We start from the raw sequence: 24,468 nt of genomic DNA on the forward strand, positions 1-24,468 counted from the left end.
CATCATCCTCAAATCCATCTTTTTAATGGCCAATTATTTTTCTGAGTGTATAAATCAGAATTTGCTTAACTATCCCCTTATTGTTGGACATATAGTAGCATTTTTGGCTATTACAAGTAATGTTGTAATGAATAACTTTGTTCACGTAGCTTTTCTAGGGGTTTGAATTTTCCCCATAGCATGGTTTCCCCAAAATGGAATGATAGATTATCAATGCCTCTCTAAAAACGGGGTGACCATCCTAAATAAAGGTAGAGGCACACCATGTTCATGAACTAAAAAGGCATACCAAGTAAATTCATCTATTGATACAATGTAATACTAACTAGCATTCAAGCAGGATTCTTTGTAAATACAGACAACATGTTTTTACAATTCATATGGAAAGAAAAGGAAACTAGAATAGTCAAACTACTTCAGAAAAAAGAACAAAAGTTGGAAGATTCACATTATCCTAATTTTAAGACTTGCTATAAAGCTACAGTATTGAAGACATGGTGTTGGTGAAAGGCCAGGGGCATGGACCAATGGAAGAGACTAAAGAATCCAGAAATGGAACCACATAAATAAAGTCAATCTACTTTTTACAAAAATGTAAAATCAATCCAATAGAGAAAGATAGTCTTTTCAACAAATGGTGCTGGAACACAATGAACAAGGAGCTTCAACCTACACCTCACAACATATACCAAAATTAACTCAAAGCAGGTCAAAGTCCTAAATGTAAGGCATAAAACTATAAAATTCTTAGAACAAAGCACAGGAGAAAATTTTTATGACCTTGCATTAGACAACAAGTTCTCAGACTTGACACCAAAATCATGATCCATGAAAGAAAAAAAAAAAAAACTGATAAATTCGACTTCAGCAAAAAACTTTTGCTCTTAGAAGGCCACTGTCAAGGAAATGAAAGAAAGAAAATATTTGTAACGCACATATCTGACCAAAAACTTATATCCAGCACATATATAGAACTTTGAAAATTCAACAATAAGGTAACAAACAATCTGGTTTTTAAAGCGGGCAACGGATTTAAATGCATGGTTCATCAAAGAAGACATACAAAAATGAAAATGAGCACACGAAAAGATGCTCAACATCATTAGCCATTTGGGAAATGTAATTTAAAAGCACAATGACATACCACTACATACTTATTAAAAAGGCTTAAATAAAAAATAACAATAAGATCAAGTGCCAGCAAAGATGTGAGGTAGGTTTTTCATAAGTTGCTGGTGTGAATGCAAAATGGTATAGCCACTCTGGAAAACAATTCAGCACTTTTTAAAAATAAGGTTAAACATACACTTGACCCCCAGCACCCCCCTCCTAGGCATATATCCAAGGTAAATAAAAACATAATCACACAAAATTCTGTACGTGATTTTTAACAGCAACACTATTTATAATCACCAAAAAGCTAAAAACAACCCAAATATTCTTCAATGGGTGAATGGGTAAACAAATTGTGGAACATCCATGTAATGGAATGTTCCTCAGGAACAGAAAGGAATGAACTATTTCTAAATACAACAACCTGAATGAATTGGAAAGGCATATGCTGAGTGAGAGAATCACTATGGGAAGATTACATACTGTATGATTCTTTTTATGTGTGGTGTTCTGGAAAAGGCAACACCGTGGGGACAGGGAACAGATCAGTGTTGCTAGGGGTTGGGGGCAGGGAGGAGAGTCTGACCGCAAAAGGGTGATATAAGGGAATTCTTTGGAATATTGGCATTGTTTTTCTGTTAAAGGTGGTGATTATAGGAATCTATACATATGTTAAAACTCACAGGAATGGAACTAAAAAAAAAAAAAGATAAATTTTACTGAATGAACTTTTTTTTTTTTTTTAATGTGCTGGCCAGAAATCAATACCACATGCCAAGTGTGGTCCAAGTAGAACAGAGCAGAGCAGATCTAGCCCCTTCTTAGTTCTAGGCACTCTAGAGCAGGGGTTCAGCAAACTACCTCTCACAGGCTAATCGTGGCCCACTGCCTGGTTTTGTAAATAAAGTTTTCTTGGAACACAGTCACAAGCATTGTTTTACGCACTGTCTATGGATGCTTTCATGCTAAAAACAATAGCATTTAGCTGTTGAGACAGAAACCATGTGGCCTAAAAAGTCAAATATATTTACAATCTAGCCCTTCACAGGAAAAATTTGCTGAACCCTGCTCTAGATCCTCGCATGAATACATCTGTGGGCAGTAATACATGCTACCACTAAATTTTTTCTTATCTACTCAGAACACTGGTGGACTTAAGTGCATTACCATATAGATATCCTCCTATGGAACTTATTTTATTAGATTTGGTCCGTCTCGTAAGCTGTTTTCCTAATTCCGACACATCTTGCCTAGCTTCATCGTTACCCACTGGGTCAGGGAATGAGCCCTGTAGTCCTCACTTAAAATCTATTTCTTCAGCCCTATGTTCTCATGGTGAAAGACAGAATGCATAATGGTTAACAGCATGGATGCCCAGGGTTGAGATCTTGGTTCTGCCACTGGCCAGCTGTTGAACTTGGAAAGTCGTTGAGGCTCAAAGTATTTCCATTTCATTACCTGCAGCGGTGGGGATGACAATAGCACTTGCTACAAAAAAACTGCTATACAACTATTTGATAGTATTATTTCTGTCTACATTCAATTCAGGCCGACCTGAATTCCAATCCTGTTTCGTCCCCTTAGTAGCTATATAATTATGTGCTTTGGGACAATTTATTTAACCTTTCTGAGGCCTCTGGGCTGCCCTTGGCCCATCAGTCAGTGGTTTCTGGGTAATGAGCTAAGCACTGCTGGGGAAATCACAATCTACAGGTTGGAACCTTATAATCTTACTACTAGTATTCCGTGGGTAGCCCCCTCCCTCCCTGTCAATGACAATTTCAAACTTTCTCCAGTCTCCTCAAACCTCTAAACTTTCCCCTGACTACCTCCAACCCCTGCTGGCTCATCAGAAGACTTGGGCTGGAAATAAAAAATTCTGAAATTCTCCTACGTTTACTTCTAATATTTTATGTTTTTGTTTTTAATCTTTAATGCATCTGGAAATAATAGTGTTGCCTGGTGTGAGGTAAGAACCCAAGATTTACTTGAGGAGAACAGAAATGTTGGTGATATCATCCTTCCTATCCAAGAATAATACGCCTTTCCATTTTTTTAAATGTTCTTTGGTGTCTCTCCTAGTGACTTAGTGTGTTCATATAGCTTCTGGCACATTTCTTGTTAAATGAATTCATAAGATATAAATGGAGTTTGTTGGCCCCATTATATCTTACAGTTGGTTGCTTACATGTAAGACTCTTTCTATATATTTTGCAAACTGAAATAGTGTTGAATTGTTGTATTGTTTGTAATAGTGCTTCTGGTTAATTCTTCTGGGGATTTCAGGAAAACAGTACATATATATATATACACATATATATATGTATATATACACACACACACACATATAATCTACAAATAATAATCATTTCACACATTTTCTCCCATTTTAATACCTATTCTTTCTTTAGCTTGTGATTGTCTTGGCTCACCTCCAGGACAATATTAAATAATAATGGTGATAAAGAACATTTAGTCTGAATTCTCAACTACAATGGGAGTGCTTTTAGAATTCCTCTGTGAAATGTTACACTAGCTTTTGGGTTGAGATGGATACATTTTATCATATTAAGGATGTTTCTACCTATTTCTACTTTACCTAGAGTAAGTGTTGAGTTTTGTCAAGTATCATTTAGCATCGATGAAGATGATCATGTAGTTTCTTCTTTCTTATCCTATCCATAAAAAGCATTATATTCATGGATTTCTTAATATTGAACAAGCTTTACTTTCCTGGAATAAAACCCACTTGGTCATGGTGCATATCCTTTAAAGTTCTGTCTGATTCTATTAGCAGTTCACTGAGGAAATTTGCATCAATATTCACAAGTGATGTTACTCTGTAATTTCCTGTTTTGTATGCTGTTTTTGTCAGATTTTGGCATCAATATTATGTGCTAATTTGGCTCTTCTAAAAAAATACTTTGCAATATTTTCTTCTGGTTCTATGTTCTGAAACCATTGGGCTGTATTATTCCTCCATGGTTTGGTTTAATTTCCCTATGAAACCCCACCTGGGACTGATGATTTCATGAATGAGTGGGACTTCTTTTCATTTCACTGATGGTGATAAGTCTGTTTAGATTTTCTCTCTTCTGGAGACAGTCTGAGTCAATTATATTTCACTAGAAAACTTGTCCATCTCATCTAAATGCTTATATTTATTTGTGCCGAGGCAAGTAAATTGCCACTAACAGTTATTTTGATTTCCTCTGTATCTGAAAAGTTATTACTCTTTATTATTCCTTGTTTTATGGATTTGTGCTTTTTCCTTTTTTTTTTTTTTTTCCCTTGGTGAGGTTAACAAATGATCGATTGCTGTTACTCTTTTATCTTGGGAAAAAAAAACAGATCATAAAAGTGCTAATTCTAATGATTTTCTGTCTATAATTCATTACTTTGCAGCTCTTGATTTATCTACTTTTAAAATAGCGTCCTTGGGCTCTTGTATCACTGCTTTGGCTCTCTCTCTCTCTCTCTCTTTTTTTTTTTAGATAAAATTGCTTCATTTCTTTAATAACTCCTGCCACTGTGGAGTCATAGCTTTGATTTGTTCCCTAGCAACATTTTTTTATTCATTTTTTTCTTTTTTTCCTTTTTTATTTTTGTTTTGGTATTTTTGCATAGCTCTTACTGTGGTTCCTTTTTTAATTATTACTAATTATTCTAGTGACAAGAGTTCTTCCTTGACAAGAGTTGTTTGCAGGATGTTTCTGTGGCAGCGGGGGCTGTGGCTCAATCCCAGACTAGCAGTAGTTCTCTTCTCAACACCAGTGTGTGCGATCAAGTGCTTTGGCCTTTACTTCTGTCTTATCAAGAGATATCAGGCCTACAGGCTGCTCATAAAGCAGCATCTCAATCTTCCACCTTGCCTCAGCAACAAAATGCTTTCCACAAATGTGGATTAGTTATGTCACTTCTCATTCAATCCTGCCTTTCCCACTTCTCAAGATCTGTATGTTCTAGACTTGGTCCACAGAAGCTTCCATTGCAAACCTTCACACCCAGCCCCATCATTCCCATATTGGTTTTGCTTTTCATGGTGTGCCACGTATCCTTTTTTTTTTTTTTTTTTAAGATTTATTTATTTATTTTAGGGAGAGAGAGCACAGCAGGGGGAGGGGCGGAAGGAGAGGGAGACAAATAGACTCCCCGCTGAGTAGGGAGCCCAATGCGAGGCTTGATCCCAGGACCCTGAGATCACGACCTGAGCCGAAGTCAAGTGTCGGACGCTTAACCGACTGAGCCACCCAGGCGCCCCTGTGCTCCTTCTCTTAAAAGCAGGGCTTCATCAGCTATGCTCTAGATCCATGACCACGGGAACCATCCTTTGGATTCTTCCCTGCCTGACCTTCACAGAATAAATTGTGACTTAGGCTTATGTATGTCTTCCGGTTAGACCAGTTACAGAGTTCACAGTTCTTTTTCTCATTCTCCATAATGCTTTTGGTGATTCACAAGAGAAGGCGCGAGCCTTGCTCTATTCTTTCATTTCAAAACTGGAAGATGCCTCCCAGAATGACTCTGAGAGGCTACGTTCTCAATGTATTTTCCAGAGACACTGGTCTTACCTCTATCCAGATGCAAGTGTAATGGCCAAGCGCCTGGCATTACTTTTTTTTTTTTTTTTTTTTTGCCAGCCTGATCCCACTAGCACAGCTGGGACAATGAGGCCGGTTCTCAAACAACAGTTGGAAGCTATTACTTCTTTCAGATAAGCTTAGACTGCTTTTTGGCAAACCAATACACTGTTTCATTACCCTCTCTGCACACCCAAGATACAGAAAGCAGGTGTAAATTCTACACGTGGCTTAAATTCTCACCTGCTTTCATTCAATTCAACAGAAAATAATAAATCACCATATTCACAGAAAGAAACAGGTTGTCAGAAAACAGACTTATTTTTATAGCACACCTACGAAATAGAGGGACTCATATATTGACTCGATGATTTTAAAGGGGCTACTCTTGCTCACTCCCTGGACAGCTAAATGCTGTGTTGCTAAGTTACTGGTATTTGACATCATCTCTTCCCTGACATGTCCCACGTTTGACAGGTTCCCATGAATCACTGGGCCAGTCACCTCGTTACTCATGTTACTCATTTTCCCAATGACGTCTGTGTAATCATTTAAAATTCACATCATACGCTAGCTGCAAACCCCTAGATTCCACATGAAAATATTTAAACTGCTTGACAGGCTCTAAGTGCATTTGGAAGCACACTGGATGGCTTACCTACATTGTTCACATAATAGTTGTTATAATTAAATTTAGCATCTTTCTTCTGGGTTGGTTTGTGTTTGAGAAAAGAGAAAATGATTACTGGGAGGCAAATAATGGCTAATATCTCTTATGGGCTAATTGGCTCCCATGAATAGCTCACCTCACATATGCATGCTATGTATTCAGTCCATTAGTGCTTTGAATTAGCTTTAGAAAAGGTAATACTCCACATAATTTACCCAGTCAAGGGCATTTTCACCTGCTGACAAATTTACATATTTCCCAACGTCATTAGGTAAGAGCTAGTCATCAGAATAGCAGAGGGTGCAATCAGTAGTTTATTTATTTCACTCCACCAATGTTAACATTAATTATAGTCTAAATTATATTTAGCAATTGTTGTCTTTCTTGGATGGAACTCTACATTACTATTTCAAGAAACTATAATTTTAAAAGTCCACACCAGAATAAGATAGATGCTTTTTGAAACATTCTGGAAGGACTAGTATTTAAGACTGCTCTACAGAAAATCGTTTGCATGATTCCAATTTGAACATTATTTATACATTAATTTGACAGGATATAAAATCAATTGCCTAATTATTGGTTAAATTTATCAAAGAGATTCTACTGAAAGGTGCTTGATTATGGTGCATAGTTATGATAATATAATCAAATTTCCTTTCAGATGTAATTGACCAATTTTGTTCCCCAATCCATTTCTTTCTCATTCTTAAGATGAGTTTCTTCATTTGTTTCCCCTTTTCAAAGTAAAAAATAGCAAGTACTGTGCACGGTCGTCCTGTAATTATTTGGTAAGATCTCTCCATGCTAAACCTGTACACTTAAATACAGACCTAATACATGGAATTGCCATAATTTAGAATGCTGTAAACACAGATCATGCCATAATCTGAAAGAGGTGCCCATGTCAGCGTTTACCAGCCTGATCCATATGGTGGGGAGAGAGCTGTAAGATGATAGAGTTTATCAAATCGAGTTCCCTAAATCTTAGCTAGCAAATTCAGCATTCCCCATAAACAGTGAATTACCCTTACAGATGTTAGACTATGAAATTATCAACTACTGAAGGTACTTTGCTAGGAAACACAATCTGTTCGGCGTCAAGGCTAAGAGAAGCACTCTATCTGCATTTTTGACTCAAGAAAGGACTTAATTGATAGTTTGTTGATATTTTTAAGCAAATTCTTGCAAGGAACAAATAAATCATACCACCGCAAAGCAAATAATCACTGAACATCCATCCTCGGCTAGTAGTATTTAGTGCACACAGCTCTCCTTGGCTTAACTCTTCCAGAAGTGATTACTCGAGGACCCATCAAACCCCGTGGAGCTCAGGAGAGAAGCTGCTGTGGCCCATATTATTACATATGAGCAGCTTCAGAGTCCCTCATCTGATAGATGAATTGTAACTGCAAAACGCCACCGGAGTTATTGTTAGTTTTCATTTCTGTTTGGACTCGAGGGCAGCTTGAATCTAAAGAGAATATGGCGTGCTTGCTGACCGAAGCAGGTACGCAGGCTGGGCCGACGTAAACGTTGCCTTTACGTTTCTGATGTGTAAAATGTAGACTAGGCAACAACGTACTTGACAAGTAGCGAAGACGAGTGGATCTAGGCAGCTTGTTCTGTAGCAGGAGGGCAGCTGGAGGAGAGGTGCTATAGGCTGGTGGTTTCTGGCCTGTTTGAAAAACTACTTGAAATTATTTTGGCATTTGGCATACAAATAATTGGATTTGTATGAGTCATCGAAGCAACGGCAGCTGAAAGGAATTGGTGGCTGATGCCATCACAATGTTAATCATAAAGGAGACCGGAGCTTGTGAAGTCAGAATGGATTCAAGTGCACCAACAGGAGCAGAATGGGTAGCGTGTTTTGCACCATGGGACTCATGACACAGAGTTTTAGGATTGTCGTGAGAGGGACGTGACGTAGTATGCTAAAGTGCTCAAGCCCGGAAGTGGCACATTGCTGTTATTTTTTATCAGTGGCAGTAATGTGTCATTGTTGTTATTTTATTATCTGAGGTGAGATTTGAACATATTCAGAATGGTAGGAAGAAAGAATTAATTCCTGACACCTGCTCAAATTCGTTGGTTTGGTGGGATTCTTAAAGTGGCTAGGACTAAGTCAGCCAGCATCTGGAGCAATTTTTTTTTTTTTAATCCAGAGGTCTGTGAGAGGGCGGTGGACAGTTTGGCGTAGTGTAAAATGCAGAACGGTGTTTTGGAAAAGGAGGCAAAAATAAAATGCATTAGGGAAAAGTATTTCCATTGCCTGGGGACTGAGGGGCTGAGAGAGGGGAGAGGCCAGTCGTGTTGGTTGGTTGGTTAATAAAAGAAGTCTGTCCCCACGTGAGATGAAGTGGGTTTGCATGCTTAGCCTGCTGGGCTGTGGAGGGCAAAAAGGGGGGAGATCGGTGAGGTGGGGAAGTTGAGAGACCAAACAGACTGAGATCTCCATGTTTCCCATGCAAACTGTGTACACACTTTAAAGATTCTCTCATTGCAAGTGGGTCGTGGGGTGGAGGGTGAGTTATTGTGTGAGTTATTCATGTTTGCTACATGAAGAGATCGAGAAGCCACACAGCTAGAGAGTGATGGACCTAAGGCTTTCTACTGCGGGGCTAGAGCCCCTTCTTCCACACGGCTACACCTCAGTGAGGGAGAATACGCCCCTGCTCTTGGCTTGTCTGAAAAGCGCTGAGGGTGTCAGAGAGAGGTGGTGAGAAAGAGGAAGGGAAAAGGTCACCCCCCCACCAGGAGGAGGCAGATGGAGAGCACGGCCACACATCCTATCCGCTGGGCTCCACAGCCCTTGAACAAACACGACCACGAACCTGTTGTGCCACACAATGTGGGCTATACAAATTTAAGAATTACTCATAAAATTTAGGACACAAACTTCAGGATGCTTATTTTTATTCTAAGCATGGGAAATGAAACATGTCAGTCTTCAATAAAGGCAAGCCCACTCATTAATGGTGCTGTTGAAAAAAACCCCAGAATTCTATACAATCTATAGCCCTTCAAAAAAAAAGACGTTTCCCTAGATTCTCTTTCAAGAACAGAAGGACTTTTGTTACTTCCTCAAAGGGTGCTATCTTTTATGAGCTTATTAAGGCAACCTGCTTCTTTTCTTTCCATGTTGAAGTGACATTCTGTTGTTTCTCTAAGTGGCTCCTCCAGCGGACTGGGGCCCCCAGCCTCTGCCAGGTGCTCACCCGGCTCCCCTCCCCCAGGGCCAGGCCACTCATAAGAAGAGATTCCAATTGTGACCAATTAGGTGGTGATTCTGAAACGGGTCCCACATTCCTTTGGGAATTAAGAAAAGACCGCTGACTTCATTTGGAAGAGAGGAAGAGGTTTCTTGCCATGTTACCTTTCTTAAGGAAGGCAGCCAACACACTAGCAAGGATTTGGTGTCTCTGGTTGATCTGACCCATCTCCGCCCAATGGAAGGAGCAGACACCTGCAGTCTCCTGGTGCAGCACACTGGCGGATTTCTCAACAGCCGCCCACCCTCCACCCCAACCCTTGGACCCCAGGAGAGATGACATAGGGGTTCCTGAGCTCTTACGAAAGTAGCCCGTATAGGGGCACCTGGGTGACTCAGTCGGTTGGGTACCTGACTCTTGGTTTTAGCTCAGGTCTTGATCTCAGGGTCGTGAGATCGAGCCCCGTGTCAGGCTCCTTGCTCGGCGTGAGTCTGCTTGAGATTCTCCCTCTTCCTCTGCGCCTCCCCCCTCTCATGTTCTCTAAATAAATAAATAAATAAATCTTCTAAAAAAAAGTAGCCAGTATATCCCCAATTCAGATAGTCTCGTCGCTGATCAGAGTAATAGGACTCATCTCTTTAATAGCCAATAACAACACTCGTGGGCTGAAAACGGGGCATGCATATCCCCAACAGGTGAAACTGGTGATCAGGTCAACTTGACAATAAACAGCTCTCTCCTCTTTATTATTCCTTGGGCTGCACTGTCACAGATTCCCTTGGAGCCCTGGGCTGCCTGGAAGGCATGCACCACGGGGAGTCTCAGGCAGAGATGGGGGTGAGTTCCTCACTTTGGTAAGTGGGGGAGGGGTGCAGACTTCTCAATGGTACACAGATTGTTCTCTTCCCTGGGCGGCAAGCCTGCGTGCTTTTCTCATGGCCACGCTGATCATCATTTATCATAATAATGAGCTTCTATACCTCTTGGCAGCTTCTAAGGGAATTAGGACAGGTATTATTATCCTGTTTCACAGATAACAATGGAGATTCAGAAAGCTGGAGTTCTGTGTCCAAACCACAGAGTGACAAACAGCAGAGCTGGCCCTGGGACTCAGTGCCACGACTTCCGTTCTTCACGTACCACATTGCCTTGCCTTATGACGCTAACAGCCAGAGACAGGAGACCCATTTTTCCGGCTGGGCTCTGGTGTTGCCTTTGGTTTAAGCATCTACTTTGGGAGAGATCACTGCCACCTTCCGCAACTTCATGCTGCCTCCATGCCATTCATATGCACACATTCCCTCCCATTAGGAACAGGTCCTACAACTTGCCTTCACTCTCAAGTCTCTCCTCCTTGCCACCCTCCACCCTCCCACATCTTGCCCCCTCGTCATAGGCCACAACCCCCACAACCCTGTTCCACCCACGTTGGCACGGGAAGTGGCGGTGAAGTTGAGACTTGAGATCCCAGAGAGCAGAAAGCCCAAGATTTAGGGTAGGCTGCTTAAAGAGGGAGAGTTTCCTGAAGAAGGTGGGGAGTCTCAAAAGAAAGACCCAGAAAGGCACAAGGATGAAACAGAAGCTTAGGGAGATGACAAGACTAGCTTGGCTGGGGATGGGGAGAGGACAGGTGAGAAATGAGCCGGGAGGTGTAAGCAGAAGGGTCTTGAAGTGGAAGCAAGGATTCCCCATCAGGATACTCCCAGAAACAGCACAGTAATTACTTGAAAGAGCTTAAGCAGATAGATTGCTTCATTATTAAAAGGCACAGAAATAAAGGTTTAAACTCACCCGCAAGATTTCTTCAACACAGCTTGGATCACTGGGAAGGCTTACCTAAAATAAAATAAACAAACAAAAATTAAGCACCATTTAGCTATTCTCAGAGAAGTTTATTGTATAATACTTTACATGGTAGGAAAAATTGTAAAGAAAGGAAATACAGCTATCAATGTAGAGTTTTCCCCTGCTAAGTACAAAGCCAAAAGTATCTGCTAGTGGCCAATTTTCATTGCTTTAATGAAGCAGTAAGACCACAGTGCAAGGTGCAGAGAGAGAGTGACACTTTCTGTCACCGATTTTCTGTGGGACATTGGGCTGCCCTTCCATCACCCAGGCTTTACTTTGCTCATCTATCCAAAGAAGGAGCTCGACTTCCTCATCTTTAAGGCCATTTGACCCTCTGCCAGGGTTTAATATATTATTCATAATCACAGATTTTTTTAAAGACGAGGCCGATAGGACATACTTCTATGATTGAATTAAGTTCTTTTTAAACTTAGGAGTCTAACCAGATGCCTGCAATTCTTATCCAAAACACCAAGGCTCAAACTGTGTAAATTGCAGGCATGCCTTGGCACTTAGAGAGCATCTCACAAACATACAAAGTGAGTCCCATGAGCCGTCTTTCCCAGTGGGACATCTTCCTAATCAATCAAAATTCAAGCAACTTGCAGAAATGTCCCGAGGACTCACTGCAGGTCCAGCACAAAGCTCTATCCTCCGGGGGCTCTATCATCAGTGAAAGCCAGAAGCTGGACACCAAAGCGAGGCACCAGCTCGAAGGCAGTGACCGGCGAGGGGCCCGGGCATGGGACAACCAGCCGGAGAAGGGTCTGCCGGGCGTGACGTCACCTGTGTGAGCTACAGGCATCCCCCAAACATCCCTCTCGCCTTCACACCTTCCCCCTCTCCAGGACTGCGAACTGTCACTTCTGCTTCCCTCCAGTTCTGGCGAGGAGGGCATTTGGTCTCTTTAATTCACTGCCTCAGAAGGCGAAAGGTCAGTCCTGCAAAGCCACAGGGGGAATAAATTATACAGTCACCCTTCCCAGCACAATAATATTCTAGTACTGGGTAGAAAGAACAGGAGAAGGAAAGGCTGCAAAAGAGGGCCAGGCACAACTTTCCAGAGGACCTTAAATGCAGGGTCCCAGTAGGCAACTATGGGTAGGGTTTGGCCCAGCACAGCGCATTCATTCATTCAACAAATTTTTTGAGGGCCAGCCTTCTGCTAGGCACAGATACAAGGAAAAGCAAAAGGAGACACAGCTTCCTCCCTCATGGAGTTTGTAGACTCAAGAGAAAGGTAGATATGAGGAATCACATAGTTAATGTAGGACTGAAACTGTGTTAAGTGCTACCTGAGCCCATCCCACAGGTACTAGGAATCTTTCCATGTCCAAATAAGCATGGGAAATACTGCAATCCACCTCCTCCCCCGACGTGGAAATCCATGATGCGAATTAAAGGCTCCGAGACACCTATCTAACTGTTTAACGCAACACGTTCCCAACTCTCTTGACCACTAAATTCTTGGCTTTTTAGTTTTTGTGATTTTCTTTTCCCAATCGACATATACCACCATTCCACACAGAATGAGTGTTTGCAGAACACACACTGGGAGATGCTGGTCTAACATAGTACAGGATTACAGAACTCAACGGATTAGTCTTAATAGCAGATACAATCTCATCCCATTGTTCAATGCTCCAGCAACTGTATTTTCTAAGACAATCCTTGAACTTCTAACAAATAACCTTTGCCAAAGGTCAAAATGATTACAGCAGAATTAAATCTTCAGTATCATTGTTGCATTCTATCCGTGTGGGCGGCCTGGGCTAAAAAATGTATGTCCCGCTCTCAGAAAAAGGTCTTTGCTCTTTTTGTTCCCACACAAAAACATAATGTCAATTTTTCAACCACAGAGAAAAACATATCAGCAATATGCAGACACGGTAAGAACGCTTGCCTCTGGGTCTATAAGGAGCTGGGTGGGAGTTCCGGCCCTACCACTTGGGAACAGGACTTGGTAACTTTACCCCTGTGAGTTCCAGTTTTCCCAACTGTAAAATAAAGTAGAATAAAATAAAATCGCCATCATAATAATACCCGCTCCTTTCAAATCTCACAGGGTTTCTGTGAGCAGCAAATGAAATAAATAATGGGAATATGCTTTGTACCCTGCAAAGCCCCACACAATGAGCCAGGTTATTACCCCTTGTCCTGTTGTTCTCCTTACTGCTTTATTACTAAGTCGAGTCTTCTCGTCTTTTCCAGGAAAGACCCGACTCACTCTCGCCAACTGCAAATGTCATCCCTACACCTGGTATTATAAATATCCATTTCCTTATGGGGGAACTGCTGTCAAAATAGAAAGAGTTGTCAACTCTGGGGCTTTGCGGCAAATCTAATAATGACTGCTTGGGGGTCGGGAGCACTCAGGATCGGAAGGGACTGCAGACAAGGACAGTCAAATAAGTATGCATCCACACTGAGTGTTCAGATTGTTTTTCTTTTTAAGAAAATCCCGGAATCCAGCATTGGCATGGAGTCACTAGTCCTGCAAACTCATCTAGCCCTGCCCCACAGCTCTTTCCACCGCAAGACAACTACATTTGAGCGGCAAATGCTTCTCCCCCTGCGAGTGCTTTTGAATTAAGCAGCGGAGCATTTCCTCTGAGCCTAGAATAGTGTTAGGCGTGGGGGGTGGGTGATACAAACAGCTATGAGACTTGGCCTCTTTCTCTCGGAGTTAAATGTCTAGATGGGACGGCAAAACAAATAATTAGAGACCCACTGGGACATACATTGTAAGGTAGTCGTGACAAGGGTAATAGGATCGCATTCACTGCCCGACCGCCTATTCATCAGTTCTCCCATTTATTTCTTTAGACAACAAATCCTGATTGAGCTCACACTGTGCTCAGGATGGTGCCAAGGAGGAGGGTTTGAAGACACTGAAGACAACATAATTTCTGGCTTTAAGACTCCACGCAAATTGGGAAGACAAACATTTACACGGGAAACAGACAATAGGGAACAGGAGGTCTGATTAGGTGGTGGAGAGAGGGTACCTACCGGGTTCACGGACAGAGCCATGTCCGACAGAAGCTCCCAGCCGCCGAGGTCCCCACTGTAGTCCTCACTCCACATGGGAGTGAGAGGCCAAGGATCTGACATGGCCGAGAAGTGGCAGAGCCACCTGAGGCCACTTCAGTCTCTGAGCCCCCTGAGGAGCTGCACGCCGTGGGGTGGGGTGGGGGGTCACTCTGCACACTGAAGACAGCTGCACCGAGGCGGGGGCTCAGCCCCAGAATTTTGCCCAGTGCACTCCCCCCGCCCACACACACACACGCCCCTCTCGCAGTACTTCTGGAGTCACTCGGACAGGTGGGAAAGGAGACTAAGAGAACTAGTGGTGACACGGGGATTAGAACTGCTGCCCGCCGAGTTGCCAAGCTGCTGCTTAATTCCCGAGCCACCTTCTCCTCTCTTTCAATCCACTCTTGAGCATTCAGACAGTCCACAAAGCGCAAGTTAGCCACTCAGAGCTGCGGCGTCCTTTGCATCCCCCTCTCCGCCCCCTCCTCCTAGAGCAGAGAGCAGGCTGCATGCCGCACAGGGGAACCTGTGCTCTCCCGCCCGGCCCCAGACGACCCTCTCGGGCTGGGCACAGATGTGGTCCTCTGAGGGCCAGGGAAGGCAGGCACACACGGCGGGCAGGTGGGGAGTTGACTGAGAGCCCTCACAAGTGCCTACCCTCTCTGCACGTGACAGTGCAGGCTGCCACCCCATGTAGCCACAGAGAGACCACGCACCGATCATCTGCCTGGCGATAAATACATATCTTAGGAAATAATGAGGGTACCTTTAAATCATCAAATATTCAATTAACTGCAGCAACAATAAATGAATTGCATAGGATGTTTTAATCATTCTAGAATTAATCAGTTTGGAGCATACTTCTTGGCGATTAGGGTAATACAAGATATCAAAAATACCCTGATTGTGGCATTGAGAGACATAATAGAAAACATAGAGATTAATGTAAAACATTAAAAGAATAATGATCATCACATGGTTAACTGGGGAGTGGGGGAGCTCAGTGCATGCCTGTCACTACATTATTATTAAGGGACTGCGAGAGAAGGGTCATTCTTTTTTTTTTTCCCCCCTAAAAGCACCCTGAGGTTGCCACAGTATCTGGCAATCAAAGCCCACGATTCCAGGCATATTCCACCTTGACAAAGACTTCGCAAAGTAAAACTCAAAAATCACGAGCTTAATTGCCGGCGAATGCTTGCGTTCCCCTAACAAGTGCAAGTGACACAGAGTGACACTCCACTAACACCAAATACCATGCTAACGGCCCAGTCAAACAACATGCATGACTGACACCCACGGCAGCTTCTGAACTAATTCCGTTTGTATTTTCATTAACAAATTGCCACATTTATCCCCATGATTGATTTATGGGACACGGAGCTCCCCTGACACGGCATTACTAATAGAATGAAAAGTCAGGTTATGATATTGTACTACCAAATGAGTTTGCCGGCTTTTTAAAATTTTTAATCCCCATGGTTGGTCACTTGTAAAAACCAAGGGGCAGCAGCCTCTGGAGTCCTGATTTGCATGTGCCTGGGGATCCCTTTAACTCCCCACCCCACCCAGGGAGTCCCGGGTCTCCAGTTTGGAAAACTACAAACCCAGTTCACATTAGGATCCGTCAGTCCCCTGCTTCCTGCCTCACCTTAACCTGTCCCTATTCTAGTTGGTATTCATGAGGCCATGATTAAACGGGAACAGTTAATATTACATAAGCTGCCAACAGAAGTCCTCAGGTAATAGAACTTTAATCAAAACAAAAAAAGATTTCACAACAGTTACGTGGTACAACCAACCAGCTCATCCTCCAGTTTCTTTTTAATACAGCTAAACGCCTGGGTGTCCAAAGACTTGGAGTTTACTTTCAAATACTGCTCCCGGCCCATTTTTAAGAGAATTAAATGGTCCAGATACCCCATGTAAAATAAGCTAGTAGTCACCGTTCCCTCTAAGAAAAGAAGAAACAAAAAGTAGAGCATGAAGATCAAAGGAATTTAATGTACTTGCCATTTCAGGCCGACTACAAAAAAATGACCCTTGGTCTAGAATCTTCCATGGCATCAAAACTAAAAAGGCAGTGAGTGCAATTACGTTTTATTTATTTGAGCAAATAAATGAGATAATTTACTATATTTTCTGGGGGCATCAAGGGGTAGTGGAGAGACTACGCTCTTTGAAGCTGGACCGACTTGGATTTTAATCCCAGCTTTGATACTTAATTTGCTTTGTGAACTGGGGCAAGATACTTGAACTTCTCTGTGTCTCTGTTTCCCTATCTATGTAAGAGGGGAATACAAAATACACTCCTAGGGTGGTTACGTGGCTGAGATGTACATCGTAAGCCCCCTCCCCGACTTCTATCCCAAGTTGCCTCTAAGGCCCGTGGCAAGGCATCGGCACCTTGAGACTCGGGACCACTAAGGAGACAGTTCGGTCCCTTTGTAAACTGGCCCCCAAGACATCCCCTTGCAGGTCACTAATTATGAAAGCTTATCGAGGGGCCCAATGTATAAGGAGTCTCAGGCTGCTGCTCCATCTGGTGGCACTCCCTGAAGACGACAAAGGAGGCTGGGGAGGGTACTTGAGGGGGTAAGACAACAGAGAGACAAGGGGGAGTGCGGGGGGAGGGGTGGGGGAAGGGCGGGCGATGTGCTTCATTATGAGGACATCTCGTCCCTGATTACATTAGGCATGGGCAAGGGCGGGATGCATATGCAGAAAGGCCCATCATCAGCTGAGAGGACCTAATGGCAGATGGAATTTCAAGTGAAGAGTACTTAATTCAGTGGGCTCTGAATAGCCATTAGCTCACTGTTCATTTATTTGGTGTAATAACTAGTTTCTATAGAAGAGTGAGCTATAAATGGGGAGCGGGGTTATAGTCTTAAAGAAAAATAAGGTGCACATCTAGAAAGACTGCCCTAAGAAACCAAGAGCCTATCTGGATGTGCCTGACCACCTGCTCCTCATTCCCCTGGTCACCTGGGCTGGGCACTGAGGTCATTGCATCTCTGCTGCTCAGGTGCCCCAGGGCCAGACTCCCTGCTTACACATTCTCAAGGCTTTGCGTCTAGATTCCTTAATTGTGCTGCTCACACTTAAGGTGTATCCTCCTACTTCTCTTTGCCAGCCTCCCAGTCTCTGGCCCACCTCGCCTGCCCCTTCCTGCCTGTGCTCTTAGCCTTCCGCCGGCTCTTGGTGCCTACCCTATAACCCACGGACCTTCTAGCCCCGGTCCCTTCCTTTTGAGATTTTTAGGCATGCGTCAGACCCCTCAGGGCCTGCGGGATACCTATCTGCGGGGCCAGGGCACTGCAACCAAGAACGATTTAAAATTAAAATCTCAATCCCACTAAATCCCTACTTGTTGTACTGCCGTTCACGTTAATGGCTGGATTGTGGGCAGGCCCCGAATGTCTTCTAGTAAAAGAGGAAACCGTAAGACTACAGATGGACAAATTGGAGTGACGTCAGGCAACTTCTGAACTCTGTCAACAACTGCTGGTAACAAGGCCAACATGCATGATCCACACATATCAAGAAGACGTGCTGAGAAGCAAGGTCACTTTTGAAGTTTGTCATTTAAAGAATAAATGTTAGAGTTTTGGGAGCGTCCGTATACTCCTATCCACTCCACGACCACAGCAAATTCTCATAGTATGCAGCAGCTAAACCCCTGCAAGGCAGCCATCTCGCGTTCAGCTAACTATGATCTTATAAAGTGGCGAAAGAAAAACATACTGATAGGAAACAGTTTCGTGTCCAAGTTCCACCACTAATTAGCTGTGTGGTTTGGGACAATTCACCTCATTGCTCTCCAGCCTCTATGACAAAGGCAAGGGAATATATTACAAGTTCCTAATGTTTTGTACCTCACATAGCATTACAGAAATAATCAGAGATCTACATAAGATAACCAACTTTTTTTGTTTGCCATGAAAGGCCATAACGAAAACAGTATCCAAAAGGTAGGAAGGGTACAATCTTCAAATACACGACAGGTTCTTCAAAATATATGACAGCAAACTTATACCACCATCAAACACACTCACACATACCACTGTTCTTATAGTTCCCATTTTGCCACAGAATAACCATCTTGGACCGGTTGCCAGGTGAGATGATCTCTCAGGTATCTTTTAGATTTTGTAATTTTATTCACCTTCCCTTTTATTCTGTTATATTACATACATCTTATTCTACATAGCAGTAGACTTCTCGACGTTCAATTCTCTATCTCCGATCCATGAACTATTTTCTCCATGGAACACGGATGCTAATTGTCAAATCCCAGCTACATTTTCTCTTTCCTTGCTGATGCTGTTTAAATGCATGGGAGAGGCAAACTAATTCCTAGACCAAACACTACCAACATAATTAAGGAGGCAACCCTTCTGTAACAAGTCACCTAGAACACACAGCACGCACATCCTGTGGGCCTTACCTGCGAAACCGGTCTCCCACCTTAGTCGTCCTAAGATGAACCTGAAGACCATTTACAAAAGACCATCTGCAGTCTCTTTTGCTAGGAGTCCACATTCCCTACAGCACAGCATGGGATCTATCACGTGCTATGTACTCCAAAGCCAAACATGAATTCTTAGGAGGGGCTGAGGAGGGGGGGACGGGAGGAAAATCGGGTAGCACGGTGTCCCAGAAGCCTGGAGAAGAAAGCGCTTCAGAGAGAAAGTGGCCATTAAGTAAGATAAGGATGCAGACTTGGCAGTTGAGTTTGGCAAGGTCTAGGTCACGGGCAACCTTGGTCAGAGCTGTTTCAGTGGTACACTGTGAGCGCGAAGCTGATTGGAGTGTGTTGAGGAGGGAGTGGGAGGATGGGAGGAGAGAGTGAATAATCAATTTCTCCTGTGAAAGGGAGCAGACAAATGGGGGGAGAGGAAGTTGTGATGTGGGCCAGGTCAAGGTTTTTTCTTTGTTTTTTTAAGAGGGATGATATTAAGGCATTTTATATACCAGTGGGTGGGTGGGGGGGAAAGTGTTGCAAAAGAGAGAGGGGATGGTTATAAAAGCGAAGTCCTTGAGAAGGAGAGAGCGCATCAGGACACAATTGGAGAGGACAGCCTGAAATAGGAGCATGGACACTTCTGGACGCTGCTTCCATTGTAAAAGGAGGGAAGGCAGAGTGTCTAGACACATAAGCAGTTGGGTTGGAGCAATTAAAGACGGGAAGATGTGGTGGTACTTGTCTGATTGTATCTATTCTGCTCCTTGCAGTAGGCGGCAAGGTCATCAGCTAAGAATGGGGGGTGCTTATTGGAAATGCGAAGAGAAAGGAAAAGCGGGAAATAGTTGTCTTGGAGAACAGGAACATGGATTTGCTAGGGAAGTGTAACAGAACTCTCTGGCAACGTTGAAGGTAGAGAGAGAAAGAGCTAGCTAGCTCCGCGGGAAACACAGGGGACCCTGTGCGTACCCCGAGTATGGAGATAAAGGAAGGAAGAGGCAAGGGGAAAGGGGAAAGCTGGAGGCCAAGTAGCTCCAGTGATTTAGAAGGAGGTGACACTCTGCTCCCCACTATTAGTCCTGCCCTTTCCAACAATGATTAGCTAATTACCCACAGTTCACAGTTCTCCAACTGCTCTAATCTGTGAGAGGCTTCATTCTGCATGAAACAAGCAGAGAGCCCAGGAGCAGGAGTAATGATTTTCTGGGACCCCACAGTGGCAAAGCCCATAATATTACCCAGAAGGCCAGATGAAATTAAGCCCAGGGCAAAATATGGCCACAGGGCTTGAGGATCTCCTCTGGGGGGCTAAATGAATTCAACTCTGTCTCTAGGGAAGCAGAGAACTCGATTAACCCATAGCCTCCTGAGAGAGATCGTTCCTACACAACACTGGAAGGGAGGAGTTTCCAAACTGTGTAAAGATGAGCTGTTTTAAATTATTTAAATATTTCTCATTTAAGCAAACATTTATCACGTGATCGTTAGCACGAAATATTTTAAAATACAATTATCTTTCATAATACACCCGGGATTGACAAGTTCTTCAAAAGCATTTATGGTTTCTAAAGATACAAGGACTTCCCTGTTGGGGCAAAAAAATGAAGGAGGAGCTCAGGTTTTTCTGGTAGCTTCTTAAGACATTGCCACAGGCATCTTATGGGGTCTTCAATTAAGTGCTGTAACCCCATTTATAAAAGAACCTTTGAAATAACTATCTTTGGCTCATAGTTCTTGAAAAACCTGTAAAAAATGAAGGTCTTTCCTTGACATTCACAATCTCTCGCCCTAAAGGAGCCACTTCAGTCTTCTTCGAAATACATAGCTAATGATTTAAATGTCTGCCTCAAAACGAGAAAGCCAGATTTCAGTTGGATTTTCTTCTAGCTAAATTTTCCTTAAAGCCATGTAAGCGGAACAGGCTTTTAAAGTTTCTTTCAGACTAACCTCTAATGAACTTGGCGCCTTCTTGACTCTCTAAACCCTGCACTTAGGATCGTCTTAACAGTCAGCGGATGACATGGTGGTTCCATAGAAAAAGTTATAGTTGCTCTTCTCCGACGGCGATGATCCCAATGAACAAGCTGCGTGCAGGGGGACTGAATCCTCACCAGCTCCCCTATTACTTATAACTCTAATGAAAACACTTTTATCTATTAATGCCAAGTGACACTGCTAAATATATTCAGGGAAGTTCACATTTTTTCTTATGCTTCTGAAATCTCTTAGATCTGCGCCCACTTACATGTGGTTTCAGTGTGCACTAAAATGAAATGATAGCTAAGAATAACTCACTTCCATTAGATTTATAAATCTCATTAATTAATTCTACATCTCCAATGGTGTAGAGACCAAACTCAAATGCAAGATCTAATTAAAGAGAAGTAAAAAAAAAAATGTTAAGAAACAACACTGAGACTGAAACACAGAAGTAACTGTTTAGCCCCAAATTAATGAGGCGCTATGCTAAGCAAGCATGTCCATTAATCCCTAATGAGGATTTTAAACACATTAAAACTTCCTAATACAAAATGTTTGCCTTCCTTTTATCCAATAACAAATAAGCCAATAATTTTCTGGCTCTAAATGACACTATTAACTGTCACGGCATGTTTTATTTGACAAACCCTCCATTCAAATACTGTAAAACCAATTAATTTGCCTGCTGTGAAATGTGTTTCTTGATAGCTTTTATGCGATTTTTTTTCTTCTCAAAGAAATGTAAATAGGAGGTCAATGTAGGTGCCTGATTTTGCTTTAAAAAATATGCCACAGTAGCTATAGGTTGTCTACCCTGTTTGCAATTCAAATGAATTGAAAGACAACCTCCATTTTCAGGTCACAATTGCAAATTGGTCTCCTGATAAGTAAACTGTGTCAGAGTAATAGTTTGATTACCAGGAAGATGGTCTCATATTTGAGAACAGAGAGTTGGCAAAATTACCCCATTGTTTGATTATAAATAATGACTCGCAATGCTGGCCCTTACCCCTCCTGCTTTGTTAGGCGAACTGGCACTGGGACCTGTCTCCAGCTCCATCCAGCCTTCCCCCAAATGCACCTGCGCTTTTGTCCAGGAAACCGCTCGCTGAAAGTGGACTTCATTCCTGATGTTTTTATTTGAAAACACCACAACTGGTCACACTTTTTTGTTGGCAGAAAAATCAATAGAACAAATACAAGAAGTTCCTGTTTCTTAAACTTCCCCTGGGCCTTACTTAGTATCTCCAGTTAGCTTGAGAGATGGCCCCAAGGCCCCATCTTCCCAGCATTTATGGGACACTCTGAAACATTTGGCTCATGGAAGGGCATGGCGCTTTTCCAGAAAATCACTCTGCAAACACAGACCCTTGACACAGCGTCATAAAGAAAGGGTCTGTGGCATTAAGTGTGGGCCCGCTCTGTGGTGCATCTTGAGCCCACTGCATCATACACCGAAGACCAAAGAGGGAGTGATGCATGGGGGACCATGGTTTATGGAGCCTAGTGCTTAATGCCAATCAACGTGGACAGCGTATGCACGGCACCAATGATCTTCACTTGTCTCACATCCACACGAAAACCTGGGATTGGTTACTTCTCAGCTGTCAAAGTCTGCAGGATAAACAGACACCTGGCAGGTGTTTATAATTCCACGTACAATTACAACACATTACTGATACAAATGAAATACACTCAGTGAGATAACCACACTTACTCCTGAATCAGTGTGTTGGAGTACTTCCAAACCTGGAGTTTAGAAAAACTCCGTTCGCGTTAAGAAAATCATCCCAAATAAAATATACATTGCATCCCCACTCTGCACAGTACACTGCACGAAGCATTATGGGAAATTCAGTAAAATGCAGTAGATGATAAAAGACTAAATGTCCGCAGGGAGCATCTACTCCAGATGAGTGTACAGGACCTGCATACCTAAAATGGTAATGACAGTGCCAGTTAGCATGCATTTTCGGATCCCTGAACCGGGCACACGAGCAGGAGGACTTTTCTTTGAGTGAGTATGACAGCTGGTTTGGGTGGCATGGCTTGGATGACCAAATATGCAAACTTCCAGAATATCTAATATGGGAAGAATGAAAGTGATTATTTCACATGAGGACTATGCTAGAAATCCCAGACTGTGTGGCAATCCTGCTTTAAAAAAGACAGATGTGGGGGGTGCCTGGGTGGCTCAGTCATTAAGTGTCTGCCTTCAGCTCAAGTCATGATCCCAGGGTCCTGGGATGGAGCCCCGCGTTGGGCTCCCTGCTCAGCAGGAAGCCTGCTTCTCCCTCTCCCTCTCCCCCTGCTTGTGTTCCCTCTTTAGCTGTCTCTCTCTCTGTCAAATAAATAAATAAAATCTTTAAAAAAAAAAAAAAAGACAGATGTGGGACGCCTGGCTGGCTTGGTCAGTGGAGCCTGTGACTCTTGATCTCAGGGTTGTGAGTTCAAGTCCCACACTGGGTGTAGAGATTACTTAAAATAAACAAAATAAAAAAAAAAAACAGTATTATAAAAAAAGAAGTCTCCAATCTAAAATGAAGAGCTATCAATCTCAAAGGTGTAGAGCCCGCATGATCTACAGAAGTAAAAATGTCAAGCCATTCCAGCAAATACTTTCAAAATGGAAACAGACAGACACTCTGGATTAGAACTTCAGTGGAAGCATTTAAAATGTGAAGTTTGATTTTTATTATCAGGGAGACCACAAAGACAATTAGATGTCATTTTCAAAAATAACATGTTGGTCCCAAAGCCAAAGTGCCTCAATCATGTGAGATCTTCTCATTGAGTTAGAGGTTATTGCTAAATGGTAGTGAAAAGATAATCTATACTTAGCTAAGTCAACAAACTGGAAGCCAAAACATGTAGAAATGGCTCTGTTTGAAAAGATTATTGTGAAAAATCCCATAATAGTTCCTAAATCTTCCTTTTTTAATCAAGATTTGGGAACGTACTGAGACCACCAGACATCAAGTGTGCTTGCGACCTTTTCGACTGTCAGACCAGACAGATTTTTATCTTATGCGAATCAACCCAGAGCCTCAAAGGTGCAGTGCCGGAGCATGAATCCATTTCACTAGACAGTCATTGAAATTATAATTCAAAGTTCAACTTACTTTCGCATTTTCTACTGCAATACTTTTGGCAGCCCAGGGCAGAAAGTCGAAACCTGGTTTCCAATGGAGACCACTTCTAGTGGTTTCTAAATGTTGGCAGCAAGAATTCCTTCTTGTCAGAGAGATCAGCAGTCACTGGCTTTCATTAATTTACTTTCAATGACTGCTGCTCACTCTGAGGAAGCCTTTCTTTACCTAAGGATGTTGACCTACTGTTGGACCCCATCAGAAACAGACACGAAGAGACACTGATATATTAGGAGATTGGGAAATCCCCTCCAGTGGCCTTCACAGACTCCACAACTTCCATTTATTCTCGCTGATGCCATGAGCACAAAAAACAAGATTTGTGGCGAAGACACATAGCTGGAATCTATAAAAGCTCTCGACTCAAGATAAATAAACTCACCGATATATATTACACTATAAAGTGTTA

General features: G+C 42.7%; 1 protein-coding gene across 2 annotated transcripts in view; it reads right to left on the reverse strand.

Moving 5' to 3' along the window:
• The window catches only part of AFF2 (ALF transcription elongation factor 2), a 449,605-nt gene that overhangs the window by 166,446 nt on the left and 258,691 nt on the right, over positions 1-24,468 (reverse strand). For both annotated transcript variants that reach the window (XM_078065010.1, XM_078065009.1), the window contains exon 4: positions 11,370-11,414. In XM_078065010.1, coding sequence (XP_077921136.1) covers positions 11,370-11,414 — 45 coding nt within the window. The remainder of the gene's footprint in view (positions 1-11,369; positions 11,415-24,468) is intronic.

The sequence above is a fragment of the Halichoerus grypus genome, chromosome X, assembly GCF_964656455.1.
Source record: "Halichoerus grypus chromosome X, mHalGry1.hap1.1, whole genome shotgun sequence".
Classification (NCBI taxonomy): Eukaryota; Metazoa; Chordata; class Mammalia; order Carnivora; family Phocidae; genus Halichoerus; species Halichoerus grypus.